We start from the raw sequence: 18,752 nt of genomic DNA on the forward strand, positions 1-18,752 counted from the left end.
ACTACTGAGCCCACGTGCTGCAACTACTGAAGCCCGCATGCCCAGAGCCCGTGCTCCGCAGCAAGAGAAGCCACCTCAGCGAAGAGTAGCCCCCTGCAACTAGAGAAAACCCCAGCACAGCAATGAAGACCCAATGCAGGCTCCCCCCGCACCCCCGTCCCCGTCCATTAAAAAAAAAAAATCGGATTGGAGGGGCTTCCCTGGTGGCGCAATGGTTGAGAATCCGCCTGCCAGTGCAGGGGACACAGGTTTGAGCTCTGGTCCAGGAAGATCTCACATGCTGTGGAGCAGCTAAGCCCATGCGCTGCAACTACTGAGCCTGCACTCCAGAGCCTGTGAGCCACAACTACTGAAGCCCACGTGTCTAGAGCCCATGCTCCGCAACAAGAGAAGCCACCACAATGAGAAGCCCGCGCACCGCAACGAAGAGTAGCCCCCGCTCGCCACAACTAGAGAAAAGCCCGCACGCAGCAATGAAGACCCAACGCAGCCCAAGATAAATAAATAAATAAATAAATTTACTAAAAAAAATCGGATTGGAGATAATTGATGTACCATGGTAGTTTGAAGTAAGTGGGGTTTAACACTCTTGAACCAGATATTTAGCTATTTGATGTGGGGGTAATTCCTTACTCTTAAGCCCATCTACCTTAGGAGCCAAGACTCAAGTTTATGAAACACCTGCAGAATAATTCCACAGTAACACAGGTACCTTTATTTTGCTGTGTATATATGTGTTACTTGGCTTTCTGGTCATAGATATGAAACATTTACACTTTACTTGATTGTACATTACAGGAAGGCTGAAGTTACATTGGATGGAGTTTGGCCAACAGATAAAACATCTCGTTGTTTAATAAAGAGCCCAGATCGACTTGCTGATATCAACTATGAGGGAAGATTGGAAGCAGTTTCAAGGAAACAGGGAGCTCAGTTCAAAGAGTACCGTCCTGAAACTGGTTCTTGGGTATTTAAGGTATAGTCTTTTTTTTTTTTTTTTTTTAAGGTATAGTCATTTAACCTAGTTCTTATAAACTGTAGTTATAAACTGTGTTAGAAGAGATCCTTTTTTAAATTCTGTTTCTACAAATTAGGAAATAGATATAGAGATACATCATAATTTGCTTCAAATTACACATCTCATTAAACCCCAGAGCAGTAAGGAGCTATTATAAACTTTTTGAGCACATGATTCAAGTTGTACGCCCCATCTTATGACCATTTAGATATACTTCTATGGTGTGTTTTTCTAATTTGTGACATCATTGGGGACATCTGGCAGAATTTTTGTCTCTTGATAGATCACCTCTTCATAAATAATTTTTATTCTTTTAAAGATTTCTGGGTATGTAGAGGTTGACTTCCTCCCTTCCTTAATAGTTTAGTCCAGTGGATTCTTTCTCTTCTAGACCAGTTGGATTATTTAGCTTGTCGAAGGCCCTTGTGTAGGTAGGGAACAACTAGGCAGTACATACACACACACGCACGCATGCGCGCGCACGCACATAATATATACCGAAAATAGTAATGACTCTTCTGGATTTGGTTTCCTGTATTAATAGTACACGCACCAAACATTATCTAAATCGTAGAAAAAAACAGTAAAGTATGATACGTGACATTTCATTTTGCTTTAAATATTTTGATCTCTTTTTTTTTTTTTTTGAAGCTAATTCTGTAAGATTGCAAGGGCAAGTATAATGGAAGCCCTTCTGAATATAACAGTGTTAAAAGTGATTTTGTTGGATTCTTCTCTTCCTTAGGTCTCTCATTTTTCTAAGTATGGCCTTCAGGATTCTGATGAAGAGGAGGAGGAACGGCCATCCAAAACTAGTACAAAGAAGTTGAAGACTGCCCCTTTACCTCCTGCAGGCCAGGCCACCCCATTCCAGATGGCTCTTAATGGCAAACCAGCACCTCCGCCCCAGGTAGAGACAGGACAATGAATTTGAATGGAGTCCATGATACAGACATTGAAAGCAAGTCATTCAGCTAGTACAAAGCTGTTTTATGACCCCGGAACTTTGAAGAGTACAAATGTATTGGCAATCATGTTAAGACAATTACAAGGGAGGGCATGAGGTGGTACTGGTATCTGTTGTTTACTTGAGAGATTCAAAGAGTTCTCTTGCTGTTTGGATCATTCCTTCTACAGATTGTCATTCTTAAACACCTCCCTCTCTCTTCATTTGGACTTGCTGAATTCTCTGCTCAGTGATCAACTTAAGATAGTATTTTGCTTGTGTGGGTTGATGCAGAGTAAACCCGACTTCTGTTGACTACCTAATGTGCAGTTTAATCTTATTCTTTACCTCCATGGTTTTTTTAAAAGTTCAGGTTAGCTTTCTGCAAGGGTTTTTAACTCCATTTTTCTCAAGTTGTTTGCTTATACTTCAGGTAATCTCTTGATATTTGTATTTTGACAATACATAATCTTCATGAAAATACATAAAGCTTTAGAATACAAATGAATTGTTGGCTTGGGGAGAGTAGGGGCTACATCATTTATTGCAATTACCTGTACCACACTCTTTTTCAGTATTGTTAAGCCAGTATAAACCTTTTGTCCTTGTAAGGAAAGGTTTGTAATTTAAATATCAGGTAGTTTCTTTGCCAAATCATAAGGGAGTTTTACTTTCATTTGGATGTTGTTTATATTCAATCAGGTTATAACAGTTTTTTTCTGTGCTGCCATACTCATCTCAAAGAAGAGAACTTGATATAAAATGTCTTTGTAAAGCATCCTCTACCTCTCAGCTGCTAAAAGCAGGACCTTTGGAATTTTCCATGCTACAATTCTTAATGCTGAAGGCTGCTGAAATGTGCCATTTTTATGATTGATTAAATAATTTCTTGGGAGGCACTTTGGAGACTTTTGTGTATATATGTTCACGTTTGCGCGTACAGGGGGAGGGGGAGGGTATGATACAAGTGGGAAATGGGAAATATGTTGACTTTTATGTTTATAATTTTAGCCTTTAGAATACCCCTCTATTTAGAATACATCTCTTCTGAACTAAAGAAATGCTGTAAATGGACTTGGTTTTCCAGTTACTCACATTCATTTTGTCTGAATCATATGCTTTGTATAATCTCTCTTTCCAATTTTGCAGTATACTGTATATGTATTTCTTTGGATAAGAGTCAGATAGCCTTCTTTTCTGCCAATAAAAGTAATATGTAGGCTCCTTAAAGATACAGCTGAAAAAGAAAAGCTTCATCTTTTGGACAGGTAGAGCAAATTTATGTAATGTTGACCATCAGTGATTTCTAGGCTCTTTAATTTCCAGAATACAAATAGTAAGAGATAACAATAAATTCCTGTGATGGTACTACAGTAGGTGAGAGAGTTCTTTTGAAAAACTGAGCACCAAAAAATTTCAGGAGAAGGTTCTAGGAAAAGGAGAGGTGGTAAGGATCAAGATGGGCAAAGAGAATATAGTGAATAGGTATCTTATCCAGATATCTCCTTTTATTGAGGAAGTGGGCCGTCTTTTGACCTTTTGGATGCAGAAGGGAGAAATGGGTAGACTTGTTTAGATATTTAGGCTAATGTGTTAGAACAATAACAGGGGACTTTGGAGAACTCTTTGTAATGCCCAGTGACCTAAGTGAGGTTAGGGGAAATGCCAGTGGTTGCACAGTTTTTTGAGTTATTAGCAGCAGGACCTACATTTTACTTGGCATGAGGAAAATACTTGAGCCATCTGAATAAACTGGAAACAGCACAGTCTTCTCATCCCAGTGTCAAGATGACTGTCTTCACATTGTCACCTGGCTCCCTGGAGGGGTTGATTTCCGTGATATGGTGTTCCTTCCGTCTGCTGTAGCTTTCTTTCCCCCACTGTACACAATCTCAGGTTCTCTGACTTTAGCGGGGGGGGGGGGGGAGGTGGTGTCCTTAAGGCATTAGGAAGATATATAGTTTTGTTTAATGGTTACATTTATTCAACTATCTTTTGTATAATATCCTCAGTCCTGTCTTTGCAGTTCGTTCTTAAACCTTGCTTTGCTCCTTAAACAGCAAGTGAATCTAAGCAATCAGAAAACAGAAAGGTAACTATATTTTTATGTAATCTTCTCCTCTGTGCCTTTTTTTTGGCTGCGCTGAATGGCTTGTGGGATCACAGTTCCCCAACCAGGGATTGAACCCCGGCCACAGCAGTGCAAGCACCAAATCCTAACCACTAGGCCACCAGGGAACTCCCTCTCTATGCCTTTTAAGTTAGAGAAAATGTTGGCAGAAAACCCTTCATCACAGGTGAATTAGGGCAGTTACAGAAACATTTGTTTGGTAGTTAGAACATTTATTCTAAAATGCTGATCTAAGACCCAATTTTCAGCCAACTGCATCAATATCTTGGAGAGCCCATGTATCTGGCATTGAGGCTCAGGCATATTTATATTTTAAATGCTTTCCCCCAAGTGATTGAGATATGTAGCCTCGTTTCGAAACTGTCAAAAGGCTTCAGATCTTTAGCAGTGACGTAGAGAGACATGTAGCTTTTTCCTAAGCCTTATACTGAAATGTAACTTGTGTTCAGTACCATCAAGACACACTAGTTGACTTGCTCAGAAACTTAGCATTGTTTACTCGGTGAGTACATTCAAATAACTTTAAAAGTTTTTTAAAGGAAAAAGTGATTAGAATTTAGAAGAAAGTTCCATTTTATCTTGTGTTTACTTGTTTGAAAAAGTGGCAGGTATCTAAATTTAGCCAGTGAATCAATATATATTTTAATTTATATTTTATGTAATTTATACATGTTATATATAAAATAATTCTATAGTCACAAGCCTTTTTCAGATATTCATGTTATTGAATCCTATGCCTCCTGCAGTAATATCCGTGAATGTATGTGTAGAAACGTGCACACTTTCATGGGCCCTTGTAACCCTGACATGGGATTGCTCTTGAACACAGTATTGTTGACAGGGCTGATTTTCCAGCAAAATGAATATGAAACATTCTTTGCTGTTAGAAAACGAGTTGGAGGCAGGCAATAGTAGTACTTATATACTGGATTAGGCTATTTGGCTGGGAGAACAATATGAATTACTTAAACATGGATTTGACCTTGGATTGGATATTTACCCTTTGTTGAATAAGGGTATCTTGATTTAACTTCATTGCATTACTTTATCTGTTGGATTAAGAGATGCTGTATCTTTAGGGTATTGTTTACATGAGGAAGATTCTTTTGAGCTGGAGAGTGGAGGTTTCTAAAAACATTAAAGGTTTCAGTTGTGAAACATCACCCTCCATATATCTAAAGAGAGTCATTTTGTAGATCTTGTCTGTTTACTTAGTATTTGATGGGCTTCTTTTTTTTTAACCCCCTTCTTTCCTTACTCAGGTCCTTCTGTGTCACCAATTTTTTTTATTGTCTACTTTTCTTTCTAGTACTGGCTTTGAGGAAGCACCTGATCTCCCAAGATTTCTCTGAAAATAACATCTGTTGGGGTAGTTTGTTGAAATTACTTAGATATACTTAAATGAAATCCACACATGGGGTTTCTAGGAGTTTACCAGGTCCTCATAGTTTCAAATTCACTTCGCCCTGTCCACTTACTAGATGACAGTAGCTTTGAAGTCTATGCATGAGGATGAAACAAATAAAACCTTGATCCTTAGCTTTCTTAAAGATAGGCTGAGTCCCTTAGGTCTCTAATCTAGTTACTTGATGAAATCCTGCCACTGCCTAAAAGTGTTCTAAGTGAGCATCTGTTGCTGTTAGTGTTATTCCTTTGTTGAATAGTATAGTAAATTGAAACCCTCTTCCTCCTTCCTTTCCTCGCACCTATACTCGCTCCTTATCTTTCATAGGTATTAGCTTTTCCTACTGCGTGGCAGACACTGCATTAGCCAGTAGAAATAACAAAGTGTTTTGGTGAATTTAACAATGTGCTTGGTGTTAGATACAGAAAATAGTAGGCTATAATCTCTACTTTCAAGCCTTCACAATCTGGTGGGTCAAATATATATATATGTGCGTGTGTGTGTATGTGTGTATACACACACACACAAGGAATTATACCATGATATAGTGTATAAAATAGGTATAGACAAGGTGTTACGGGAGCCCAGCAGAAGAGGGTATCCTGACAGGTTGACAGAGGATGGGGAATTTCAGAACTATTCCTAAAGTGAATTGGTTAAAAGTTAACAGACCAGAGGGCATTGGAGTGTTCCCATGATTCTTGTAATTATAATGAGAGGATCACCACCAGGGCTGCTTTTCATTTTTTTTCCAGAATTTTAAAACGTAAAAGTAGTTAGACCTGCCTGTAGCCTCCCCAATAGGTAAAAAATAGTATCATTTTGTCTTTTAACCATTATTTAGCCTCCAGTTTGTTAGAGCAGTCCTTGGGGATTGTTCACAACTTAAGTGGCAATTCACCACGTTTCCAACACCTCAACTTTTCTACAGTTATAGATGGAAATAGTCATTCTTTTAGTAAGGATATTTGTTAAAGGAATTCAGGGGAGTAATAGATAATACACCATTGAAAAGTTTAAAGTTTAAAAAGTTATGCTAATGGTTGTTTCTTGGTTCAAAGAAATCATGAAACTTTTTTTTTTAACCACCTATTGTACAATAGCATCCATTTGAAGTTTAGCATGAAATAGGCCACTCATGAAAGATAAGCCAAAAATTGTGGAAGGTTAGTAATCTACAGATGAGATTATGGAAGAAAACTAATTGGAAGAACTTTTAGATTTGAGAATGTTTCGTAAATTGGCTTAGCCGCTTGTTAACATTTTAACCAGGTCATATGCAAGTTTAGGACATATTTAATGAATTTGCACTGAGCCAATTTTACAGTGTGTTTCCGCTTTATGAATGTTTACGTTTTCAAACCATAGACTTAATCATGGCTGTATCTTTAAAACTGCTTAATAAATGTAAATCTAACTCTTGACACATTTAAACATAAAGGAATTATTCCCAGATAAAAATTGTTCCTAACAGAACTTTGCTTTTTCTTTTGGGAAATTAGAGTACACGTTCGTCATCTGATATGATACTGCACGGGTAGAGCCCAGCTAACCTTAGGATTCAGTCTCCTGAAAGATAAATTCCAGGCCCAAAATTGTGTTTGTGATAACTAGAAATTTATGTCTAAATGTTTTCTTTAAGAAAATGCAGAGTTACTGGAGACTTTGATATTTGTATCTTTTATTCTCTTTTCCCAATGGCTTCTGACTGCAAGGAATGTGAGGGAAGGGTAACCCTGTATAAATCAGAAAATTATAGTTGCTAACTAAATCAAGTAAGGCATAATCTTTGTCTCAAGAAGACCATATGGTCAGTATGGGTGCTGGCTTAGGTTCCAGGCTCCAGACCATAATATTACAAAAGGGTGATTCCATGAATCCTCATTTGGATCCCAAGTACTAATAGAGGAATTTGGGGGTAATTTTTAAATCCTCTTTAGCAAATATGCTACCTCACATTATGATGGAATGGGCAGAATCTAATATTGTTGTATCATATTTTGAATAAAGTAAATATGGTCTAGAAGCTTTGTGTCTATTTGGTGTCGTTTAATGCTGCTTCCCTGATCTTTCTGCTGTCTACAGAGCCAGAGCCCAGAGGTGGAGCAGTTAGGGAGGGTTGTGGAACTGGACAGTGACATGATAGATATCACCCAGGAGCCAGTTTTGGATTCCATGTTAGAAGAGAGCGTGCCTGAGGATCAGGAACCTGTGTCTGCCTCAACACACATTGCGTCTTCACTGGGAATTAATCCACATGTCTTACAGGTGAAGTCCTAACCCACCCTTACTACAACAGGAATCCAAACTAATATTTATCTTCCCTTCATAACATCAGGCTTTTCCTTTCATTAATCACTTAAGAGCGTTGAATGGTCACTGGAATGAGAAAAACCAGGAATATGGCCCATGTTTAGGCATCATTTTCCCATTCGTGGGAGGAAGGCTATAGTGAGATTCAGAAGACCTGGATTCTAACCCCAGTTTTGTAACTGTTACTGTGTGACTTTAGGCAAGTCATTTAATGTGAGCACTATAAAATATTAATTTCATTTACTTTACAGAGAGGTTTTGAAGCTCTGGAAAGTGCTCCACAGGAGTTTTGTTTGTTCATTTGTTTATTTTTTCTCTTTTTTAAATTGTAGTTACAAGTTTCTTTAAGCTCTGTCTCAACTTCTCCCTGCCTGTGCCTTTTGTCATATTATGAATTTAGCCTTTGACTTACATTTGACTTTGAAATTAATTCATTCAGCAGACATGTGAGCAACTGCTGTGTGCCAGCCTCTGGTGAGACTGTATATACAAAGTAGAGGAGTTTTATATAACTTCTGTCCTTCAGGCACATACAGTGGAACAGAGTCACACAAATATTATACTAGCTCTGGACACAGCCTGAGACAGAGCTTTTTAAAAAATTGGTCGTTGTAAACTGCATTTTTCTTTTATGGCCTTTGGATTTGGGGGAGCACATTCATTCTATAGATATTGCCTTTTTAGATCATGAAAGCATCATTGCTTGCTGATGAAGAAGATGTAGATATGGTCCTGGATCAACGCTTCAGTCGCCTTCCTTCTAAAGCAGATACGTCTCAAGAAATCTGTTCTCCCAGGCTCCCCATTTCAGCAACTCACTCATCAAAATCCCGTTCATTAGGTACTGTAAAAGATGCTCTTTTGGAAGAAAGCTGTAAAGTCTGGCTTTTCACATATCTTCTTCTAAGCTGAGTTGACTTCTCTAGCAAACAACTCCCTAAAGGTGTATGACATAATGATGCCAAGCAGAAATGTACTCTTATAAATGCACCTGTTAGGTGGGGCCAGTTTTTAAAAAACATGGTCACTGGTGCAGATGCAGAAGTTGTATGGAGAAAAAAAGCATTTGTTTTGTTGGGGGGCATGTTTTTATTTGCTTATGAGTGTGGGTTAGATAGTAAGCTCAGATTTCCTAATTTTTATCATACCTTAGAGGAATCAGCAAGTTGTCTTGCTCTGTACTCTTTTTGTGCAGTTCTAACACTATCATTATTGCTTTCTAGGGGCAAATGTTGCTTCTTATAATGTGCAAAACTTTTCAGATTTCTACCTTTCCCTAAACCTTCCCAAATTCCCAGGACAGCAGTTGCCTGTACATTTTAAAGCTTTTCTTATCTCTTCTAGTGGGCTTGTAACTATGTGGGATTGGAGGTAGAGTATTGATATCAACAGAGGAGTTCAGCAGGTGTAATTTCAAAACGGTTTGAAAGCCAGAGGAACTACCAGGAAGATATTTGTTATATTGCCTTAAAAACTAAATGTTTGGGCTTCCCTGGTGGCACAGTGGTTGAGAGTCTGCCTGCCGATGCAGGGGACACGGGTTCGTGCCCCAGTCCGTGAAGATCCCACATGCCGCGGAGCAGCTGGACCCGTGAGCCGTGGCCGCTGAGCCTGCGCGTCCGGAGCCTGTGCTCCGCAACGGGAGAGGCCCGCGTACCAAAACAAAAACAAAAACTAAATGTTTATTTTTCAGTTCTTTTGAGTACCCTAGTTAACTTTCCTTTTTAAAAATACTTTAATAAAGCATCAGTTAAACATTTATAGCAAGCTTTTCCGTAATGAACACTACATGAAAATCTCATACTTCAGTAACTAAGTCCTTGCTTTAGACAGGAAATACATAAAATTGGAAAACAGGCAAAAATAACAAGAACTATCCTTCTGAAGGGCATATATGCAATCACAAGATGCCTCTGAAAGGCATATATGCAATCACAGATAGGTTTCTGTTTTCTTAAGTCTGACATTGAGCACTGGAGTGGTATGAATTTGACTTTTGATCTTACCAACTTTTTATATTGACTAAGAAAGGTTACATTTGGCATTCTGATAAGGGCATGAGTATTGGTGTCAGACTTAGCTGGGTTTATCTCTTAGTTCTGCCACTTAGTAGCTTTGTGGATTTGGACAAGTCACTTAACTGAGCCCAGTTTTCCCATCTATAAAGTGAGGACTGTAATGTTCTTCATTTAAAGTTATTGAAGGATGAAATGAAACAGTGTATATAAATGGCTTATATAGAGTCTGCTGCAGATAACTGCTAGATAGTTTTTTTAAATAGTAGTAGTAGTAGTAGTAGTAGTAGTAGTTGTGTTATTAATGTTGTTATTGTTGGTGACATCATCATCATTAGAATTCCTGCCTTGATTTCCTGTGTAAAAGAGGAATTTCTGTAGAGTCTGATATATGCTACTCCTGGTCATCTGTATGTGATTTAAGTAGCTTAATAAAACTATAATTTCAGCCTTGATGGTTGTTGTTCAAGAATCAATAGACTGTATTTTCTAATAGTCTTTTTTTTTTCCTTATTTTAGTAGGTGGGTTACTACAATCAAAATTTGCAAGTGGAACTTTTCTTTCACCAAGTGCCTCTTTACAAGAGTGTCGCACTCCCAGAACATCGTCATTGATGAATATTCCATCCACATCCCCTTGGTCTGTCCCTCCACCCCTGACCTCTGTGTTTACGGTGCCCAGCCCAGCACCTGAGGTTCAGTTGAAAACAGTGGGTACACGCAGACAACCAGGCCTAGTCCCTCTTGAAAAGTCTGTCACCTATGGAAAGGGGAAACTCCTGATGGACCTGGCCCTGTTTATGGGACGCTCATTTCGGGTTGGTTGGGGCCCTAACTGGACTCTTGCTAATAGTGGAGAACAGCTGAGTGGCCCTCAGGAACTGGAAAATCATCAGATTGCTGATTCTATGGAATATGGATTCCTGCCTAATCCAGTAGCTGTTAAATCGTGAGTCACGTATTCTTATGCTTTTTGAGAAGGGCAACGTGGTAGGTGAGAAAAAGCTTTTCATCACCAGGAGACCCATGTTCAGGGCCCTGCTTTGTGATCTTTCTAGATATATTCTTAGCACAATTTTATTTGTATAATCAAAAGCTAAAATGATTAATAGCTCCATTTGTACCATCAAGGTATGAAGAGTATAGAATAGTTATCTAACAGTTAAACTTTAGGTGGAAAAGTAACAGACTCAAAGCTAATGCTGCAGCATTCCTTGAGTTTTCATCCTTTTTATTGCATTAGTCATTTTTCTATTTTCTCACTTAGATATTGGTAATATCTTCATAAGTAAGGTATATTCTCATTAAAGCACATTCCCTGTGTCTTAGACTTAATAAGGTAAATGTATGAACTGTGGATAATCCATACACAAGTATTTGGAAATAAGATGACATCTGATAATTATACATGTTATATATCTCTACACAGTTCCCACCATTAATATTTACATATGTATGATTATAGTTCTGTATATACTTTATATACTATATATTACCGTACTGATTTTATATATATATATATAAAAATATATATAGTGTTCTGGTAGTCATTACGTAGTATGCATACAGTTTTTTGTAAAATCTGTAACATTTTTCTATTTACTTTTCATAATTGTAACAAACTGCTATCTTTACTACAGATTGTGACTATGATCACCTATTATTATTAGTTTTTAAAGTTGATTTTGAAGAAATAAAAAATCAACAGCATCTCTTATACCTCACAATTAGGAATATTGATCCTAAACCCAGGTTATCCATGATGTCATGATATGTTAGAGATTGTTAATGTCAGTCCTAAAAATTGGATCAAGGCTGCTCAACTGTATGCTCATCTTAATTGAGAGTCAGTTCTTTAGTATCTGTAAGCTTAGCCTCATGACTTTTGATACTGATAACTCATAACTTAATGAGTTAAGTGTGGTTTGAGAAACGGGTGTCCCACACTAGCTTTTGACCATTGGATTTCATAGTATCTATATACATGCAGAGCCATTTCCAGGTCTAATTGTACTCACTCCTATGCCTATTATAATCTGGCCTAAGAAGGCTTAGGATTCTTTTCTGAATGCATCGGTCAGGTAATTTGCTCAATATATATCAAATAAGTTCATTATAGTTTGATATTAAGAAACAAATTTTCTTTAAAATCAAAGTGGAATGTTTTGTGTCCTATTTTGTAATTATAAAAAGAAACAGGTTTCATTGTAGGAAAATTCTACCATCTGTCTTTTCTTATTTGTTATTTTCTCTTGTAGCCTAACTGAGTCTCCATTCAAAGTTCATTTGGAAAAACTCAGTTTGAGGCAAAAGAAGCTGGATGAAGACCTGCAATTATACCAGACATCTCTGGAGCTTAAATTAAAACATAGCACTGTCCATGTGGATGAGCTGTGTCCTCTCATTGTCCCCAATCCGGGAGTTGCTATCATTCATGACTATGCAGATTGGGTTAAGGAAGCATCAGGAGACTTACTGGAACCACAAAGTGAGTATGGACTATACTTCTAACCCTTGATGCCCCAGGAACAGGAGTAGGAGCATATGTTCATAGGAGGACACAGTTTCCTTGTGCCAATGTAGTGGTGGATGCCTGAGCTTACACTTTATCTGTAGTTGAGTTGGGATGAGCAAAATCTCAAGCAGGAAGAAATCACATCATTGTTTATCATTACTCTTAGGCCACTGTTCAAAGGAACTGTAGCCAGTCACATCCCGTGGGCTTATAAAATTAGATCCCTTACCCTACCCGGAGAACATAGCGGGAGAGAGATCCTACCTAAGTCCTACCCATTCTTCCATGTCCAACTCAAGTCCCACTTGTTCTTCCCAACAACTTTGGTGGTTATAACTTCCCTTCCTGACTTCTCTCACTATTACCTCTCTATAATGATTCTGATCATGTTTTTCTGAACCAGTACTTCCATAAAGGGCTTTTCTAATTTGGGCACTTACTATTTCAAGTAGAAAAATTACATGTTTCACACAACATTTCACGTCACTTTTACTGAAAAATGGGGACTATGAGAATGTTCCATACCACATGTTTTGGGAATTGTTTATGTTCATTTCTTTGTGTTTGCTGTAGTTGTCTTATCTCTTCAAATATGTGAGCCATCTTCCCAATGCATACTTGTAAGTAGCTTAAGGTGGTAAACAGTGCTTCCTTTTTGTTTTCCTTTGTGAGGGGCAATATAGCATTAGTGGTTAAGAGTATAGAGTTGGACTCTGAGTACTTGAGTTTGAATCCTGGCTCTGTTACATCTTGCCTGTAACCTTGAGCAAGTCACTTAATGATCTGTACCTCAGTTTCTTCATCTGTAAAATGAAGGTGGTAACTATTGTATAGTTACATTGTGTAGATGAGAGTTGGTTTACTCCTGAGTGCTTTGAACAGTATCATTTAGGCTCACTAAAATGTTAGGCTGTGCCTATAGCAGATAATAATCCCTCACAAGTTTTCAGAGCACTTTATATTTCTTAAAGCATTTTTTGAACAGAATTTGATCAAATTAGAGGATTTTTCTCTATCATTTGAGACTATATGTAGCCATAATTAGGCTAGAGGAACCTGTTTAAAGGAGCCTGGAGTTACATTTGTTATGTAAGTACCATGGATACATGGAGTGAGCAGGCAATACCACACACCTCTGGAGCTTGTAAGACACAGGTGAGTGAGGTGGAGACAGATTCAGGGAAATCAACTTGAGTTGTTGTTTGGGGCATTTATTAATTTATGTATTTTTAATGCCACATTGAAGTGATCCCCTCTCTGTAGTTATTGTATGGCTTCATGTCATTGCATTATTTTCCTGTCCCTTCCTTAGTTGTGAAGCACTGGAGCCTAACGTGGACATTATGTGAAGCTCTATGGGGCCACCTGAAGGAGCTTGACAGCCAGCTGGATGAGCCCACTGAATACATTCAGATTCTGGAGCGAAGAAGAGCTTTCTCTCGCTGGCTGTCCCATACAGCTGCACCTCGAATTGAGGAGGAAGTCTCCCTAACCCGAAAAGACAACCCTGTGGAGGCTGTCTTCAGCTACCTCACGGGCAAGAGGATCAGTGAGGCCTGCTCCCTGGCCCAGCAGTCAGGTGGGGCATACCGTCCTTCTCTGCACCCCTGCCTACTTCCTACTCACTGTCCCTACCCCTTAATCGTGCGTTTGCCCTTGTCTTCTAACCCGAATGTTAAGTATAAACTTCCCAGGAAGATCGCCAGTTCCTCCAGAATAGGTAGGGACTCTGTCTTCCAGTTTTCCTTTTATAACCTTAGATAAATTTTATTTATCTATCTATCTATTTATTTATTTTTTGGCTGTGTTGGGTCTTTGTTGCTGCGCGTGGGCTTTCACTAGTTGCTGTGAGCGGGGGCTACTCTTCGTTGTGGTGCACGGGCTTCTTATTACAGTGGCTTCTGGTCGTGGAGCATGGGCTCTAAGCACGCGCGCGGGCCTCAGTAGTTGAGGCTCGCGGGCTCTAGAGTGCAGGCTGAGTAGTTGAGGTGCACAGGCTTAGTTGCTCCGCGGCATGTGGGATCTTCCCGGACCAGGGCTTGAACCCATGTCCCCTGAATTGACAGTCCAATTCTTAATCACTGCGCCACCAGGGAAGTCCCTAGAATTTTTTTATTGCCTCAAGCCTTTGTACTTAAAATTTTTTATTAAAAGAGATACTGGACTCTAGAGAGTGAAAGACTCAACCATTTTCTTTATATCATACATTTGTTTTTCCTCTAGGTTTGAGTTTGCCATTTCTCAGTGTCATTATATAGTACCTGCTAGTTGGGCATGTTTACAGTTATGTCATCTCAGTTTTCACTATAGACCTTTGATCAAATGATACTTCCCTTCATTTTACAGATGAGGTACCTTGTGTAGGGTCACAGAAATAATAGTAGATCTGACACTGAACTCTGTGTACTATATAATCTATATGTAATTAGTTTAAGCTACAATACTTTGAAGGTTTTCTACCCAAGCCAAAAACGTTAAGTTCTTGATCAGTATTTTAGCACTACTGCAGAGAGCAGTCAGAGGTGTTTCTTGAGGGCCAGAAGAAATAAAATAATGCCCCCAAGTGTTTTCCCAAGTCTGTAAATTCTCAGTATCACCAGAGAACTGTTTCTCTTGTAGGTGATCATCGTCTTGCCCTTCTTTTATCCCAGTTGGTTGGCAGCCAGTCGGTCCGGGAGCTGCTTACTATGCAGCTGGTAGATTGGCATCAGCTCCAGGCTGACTGTTTCATCCAGGAGGAGAGACTGCGTATCTTTGCCCTCTTGGCTGGAAAACCGGTATTTTTCTCTTTTCTCATAAACTTACATAAATTTTCTCATAGGTTCAGGATTGCTTGAGGTTAAGGCAAAGAGCTATCTTTGTAAATTGTACACTATTACATATAACTAAGCAACTTGTATTTAACTTTTAGCAGAAATATTTTCAAATTTTAAATGTACAACATGTACATTGTGGGGAAGAAATACTGGTTATATAGAAATTAAAATGTTAAAATTCACCATATCCCATATCATAGTGATAAACAACATAATTCATTGTCTGTCTTTCTAGACACATTTTAAGTCTATTTTGACATATATGTGTGCATATTTACACTTGTTATATATTCAAATAAAATGAATTATATGTAGCAGTTCTGCAACCTTTTTTTTAACTTACTGAATATGATCATTTTTCATGTTGTGTGGCCTCTCTTCTTTCAATAGCCACTTCTCTTCCATTTTATGAATGATGTATCATAATTACTTTAAGCCAGTTTTCTTGCTGCCTGCCCATTTTGCTTGCCATCTTAAAGTCAATTTCCAAAAATGAAATCACTAATCAGAATTTATTCACATCTTAAAGTTGGCAGCTGTGGTCAATGAGTGGTTCTCACCTCTTCTCAGCACTTACTGTCTAAGTCCACCCTATCACCTGCCACGAAGGGACTGTGTATTTTATATCCGGATCATTAACACTGCTATTTAAATCATTTAGAATCAACTTGAGTAAGTGAGCAACGTGCAGGCCTGGCCAATAACAAGGTAATGTATAATTTAGAGCTGTGATGGTGATTTTGTCTCCTGTAGGTATGGCAGCTCTCAGAGCAGAAGCAAATCAATGTGTGCTCACAGTTGGATTGGAAAAGGTCCCTGGCTATCCATCTTTGGTATTTGCTCCCACCAACAGCCTCCATTTCCAAGGCACTCAGCATGTATGAAGAAGCATTTCAGGTATATGTATCCAGTATAGCCAAACAAAAGAGTCCTGGTAGGATTTCTGTTTTTGCCAGAAAAGTACTACAGAGAAAAAACCATCAAATCACATTTCATAATACTTTTTCCTAACTGCTTTTTGAAAAGTACCATAGAATTGAAATGGACACAGGAAATCTGATGGGAAACTTCTTCAAGTTTCTGCTTCTATTTTGTTTAATACGATGAGTTTCCACAGTTTATTTTCTTACTGCTGTTTTCCTGCCTCAACATTGGAGGGTTTTTCTTCATTCCTAATGCTGTCTTATTCCTTCAGGAATTCCCTGAGATACAGCCTGACCTCGTGTTTATTATAGCCCCAAATTAGCAGGTCTGAAATTTGCCTCTAAATATCACTATATTTCATATTCCTTGTCCATTTGGAGGTTAAAGGATTATTAATGTTTTTAATGCCATTATTTGGTTCTTCTCTTACTGTTCATTTTTATTGTCTTTGATATCATTTGCCAGAATTATAAGTATTTGTCAGGAAAAAGAGAACACTAAAAAAAATTGAGTGTAATAAGAATTGTGGCAAGAAAGGTGGTGGGGTTAGAGCTGTCTGAGGTCTTTGCCAGTCCATTGAAGGCAGGTGGAATATGTCACTGATCAAAATAAGTTTAAAATCCTTGAAACACTCCTTTAGAGGATGTCGCACCATTCTTAATACACATCTGAGTAACTGAGACACAGTAGAATCTAGTGAAACATACTAGCAGCTGATGTATTGTTTTATCAAATTCTTCAGAATACCTCTGAGGGTGACAGATATGCCTGCTGCCCACTTCCCTCATACCTGGAGGACTCTGGCTTTGTGGTAGAGGAGGAGCAAGACTCACAGAGACCTCTTCAAGATGTCTGCTTTCACCTTCTAAAACTCTATAGTGACAGGTAAATCAGAGCCATATGTTACAGTCACTCGAGGGTTCCATGAACCCTAGGGAGTCCTTTCCCTTTTATATGTGGTCAAATTGCCCTAAGTCTATATAAATTACCAAAATATAACTTACAGTAATTGAGTGCAAAGAGCATGGGAACTGGAATTAGAAATCTAAAAATTCACATTTTAAATCAACTATACTTAAATGAAATTGTTTTTTAAAAATCTAAAAATTATTTTAATCAACTTCAATGAGATACAGTTTTACACATAATGAATTTGTGGTTTGATATGTTTTAATGTAATCTAACTACCATCACTATCAAGGTAACATGTACATTACCCTCAAAAAGTTACCTCATGTCCCTTTGCAATCAGTCTACACCACAGACAGCTACTGACTGACTTTTCATTACTGTAGATTAGTTTTGCTGTTATAGAATTTTATGTAATTGGGATCATTCTGTATGTTATCTTTTGTGCCTGGCTTCTTTTACCCAGCATAGTGATTCTGAGATTTATCCATGTTAATATGTGTATCAGAAATTTATTTATTTATTCATTTGTTAATGGACAGTTTTCTTGTTTTGGGCTGTTAAGAATAAAGCTGCTATGAACATTTGTATCTAAAAATGTTTGTATCATTTTGCATTCCCACCAAGATCTGTAATTGCTCCATATCCTCTTCAAAACTTGGTATTGTCAGCTTTTAAAATTTTACCATTTTAGTGGGCACATAGTGGTGTGTCATTTTTTGTGTGCTTAATAAGAAATTAATATAATAACATGCTATGATATCTAATCAGATAATCAAAACTATCTCAGAGCTGTCTTTTTACCTTATCAGAAACACTGAGTGGTTTTCTCCAGTCAAAAGTATTAGCTCACATCTCATTTCATTTCTTTATTTAAATACTTTTTTAAATTAACTATATAAATTATAGAATAATACAGCCTTTTATTGTGGTAAAATACACATAATTAAAATTGTGTTTTAATTTGCATTTCCCTAATGCCTAATGGTGGCAGGCATTTTTTCATGTGCTTATTTACCATCTATCTATATATCTTCCTTGTTGAAATCTATTAGAAACCTTTTGCCCCCCTTTTTTTAATAGGGTCGCCTAATAGTTATTGTGTTGTAATAGTTCTTTATATATTTAGGATGCAAGTCCTTTATTATAAATGTGTTTTTGCAATTATTTTCTCCCAATACACAGGCACAGAAGTTTTACATTTTTATAAAGTCCAATTTATTGAAGTTTTTAAACTATAAAATCAGTTTCTTTAATAGATACAGAGCTGTCGAGGTTTTCTATTTATTCTTGAGTCAGTTTTGCTCATTTGTTTTTCCTAAGGAATTTGTCTGTTTCACCAAAGTCACCAAATTTATTAGCATAAAGTTCTTTATAACATTTCTATATTCTTTTATTTATTTATTCATTCATTCACTCATTTTTGACCGCGTTGGGTCTTTGTTGCTGCATGCGGGCTTTCTCTAGTTGGTGGCGAGCAGGGGCTACTCTTCGTTGTGGTGCGCGGGCTTCTCATTTTGGTGGCTTCTCTTATTGCGGAGCCACGGGTTCTAGGCACACGGGCTTCAGTAGTTGTTGCACACGGACTTAGTTGCTTCGTGGCATGTGGGACCTTCCTGGACCAGGGGTCGAACCCGTGTCCGCTGCATTAGCAGGCAGATTCTAACCACTGAGCCACCAGGGAAGTCCCTCCTTATTCATTTTTTTAAATTATTTATTTATTCATTTTTGGCTGCATTGGGTCTTTGTTGCTGCATGCG

At 38.0% G+C, this 18,752-nt stretch overlaps 1 protein-coding gene across 13 annotated transcripts in view; it reads left to right on the forward strand.

Annotated features, from left to right (window-relative positions):
• NUP98 (nucleoporin 98 and 96 precursor) overlaps positions 1-18,752 on the forward strand; it is a gene marked incomplete at its 3' end in the record, with an annotated part of 107,939 nt that overhangs the window by 75,782 nt on the left and 13,405 nt on the right. For 10 of the 13 annotated variants that reach the window (XM_079929057.1, XM_079929059.1, XM_079929058.1 and 7 more), the window contains 10 exons: positions 799-976; positions 1,764-1,928; positions 7,586-7,768; positions 8,498-8,654; positions 10,348-10,777; positions 12,087-12,316; positions 13,656-13,922; positions 14,963-15,120; positions 15,913-16,056; positions 16,826-16,968. In XM_079929057.1, the coding sequence (XP_079785183.1) occupies positions 799-976; positions 1,764-1,928; positions 7,586-7,768; positions 8,498-8,654; positions 10,348-10,777; positions 12,087-12,316; positions 13,656-13,922; positions 14,963-15,120; positions 15,913-16,056; positions 16,826-16,968 (2,055 nt within the window). Of the gene's footprint in view, positions 1-798; positions 977-1,763; positions 3,852-7,585; positions 7,769-8,497; positions 8,655-10,347; positions 10,782-12,086; positions 12,317-13,655; positions 13,923-14,962; positions 15,121-15,912; positions 16,057-16,825; positions 16,969-18,752 lie in introns of those variants that run through there. The other 3 variants (XM_079929053.1, XM_079929052.1, XM_079929054.1) reach the window with 2 other exon arrangements.

The sequence above is a fragment of the Stenella coeruleoalba genome, assembly GCF_951394435.1.
Source record: "Stenella coeruleoalba genome assembly, chromosome: 8".
Taxonomy (NCBI): Eukaryota; Metazoa; Chordata; class Mammalia; order Artiodactyla; family Delphinidae; genus Stenella; species Stenella coeruleoalba.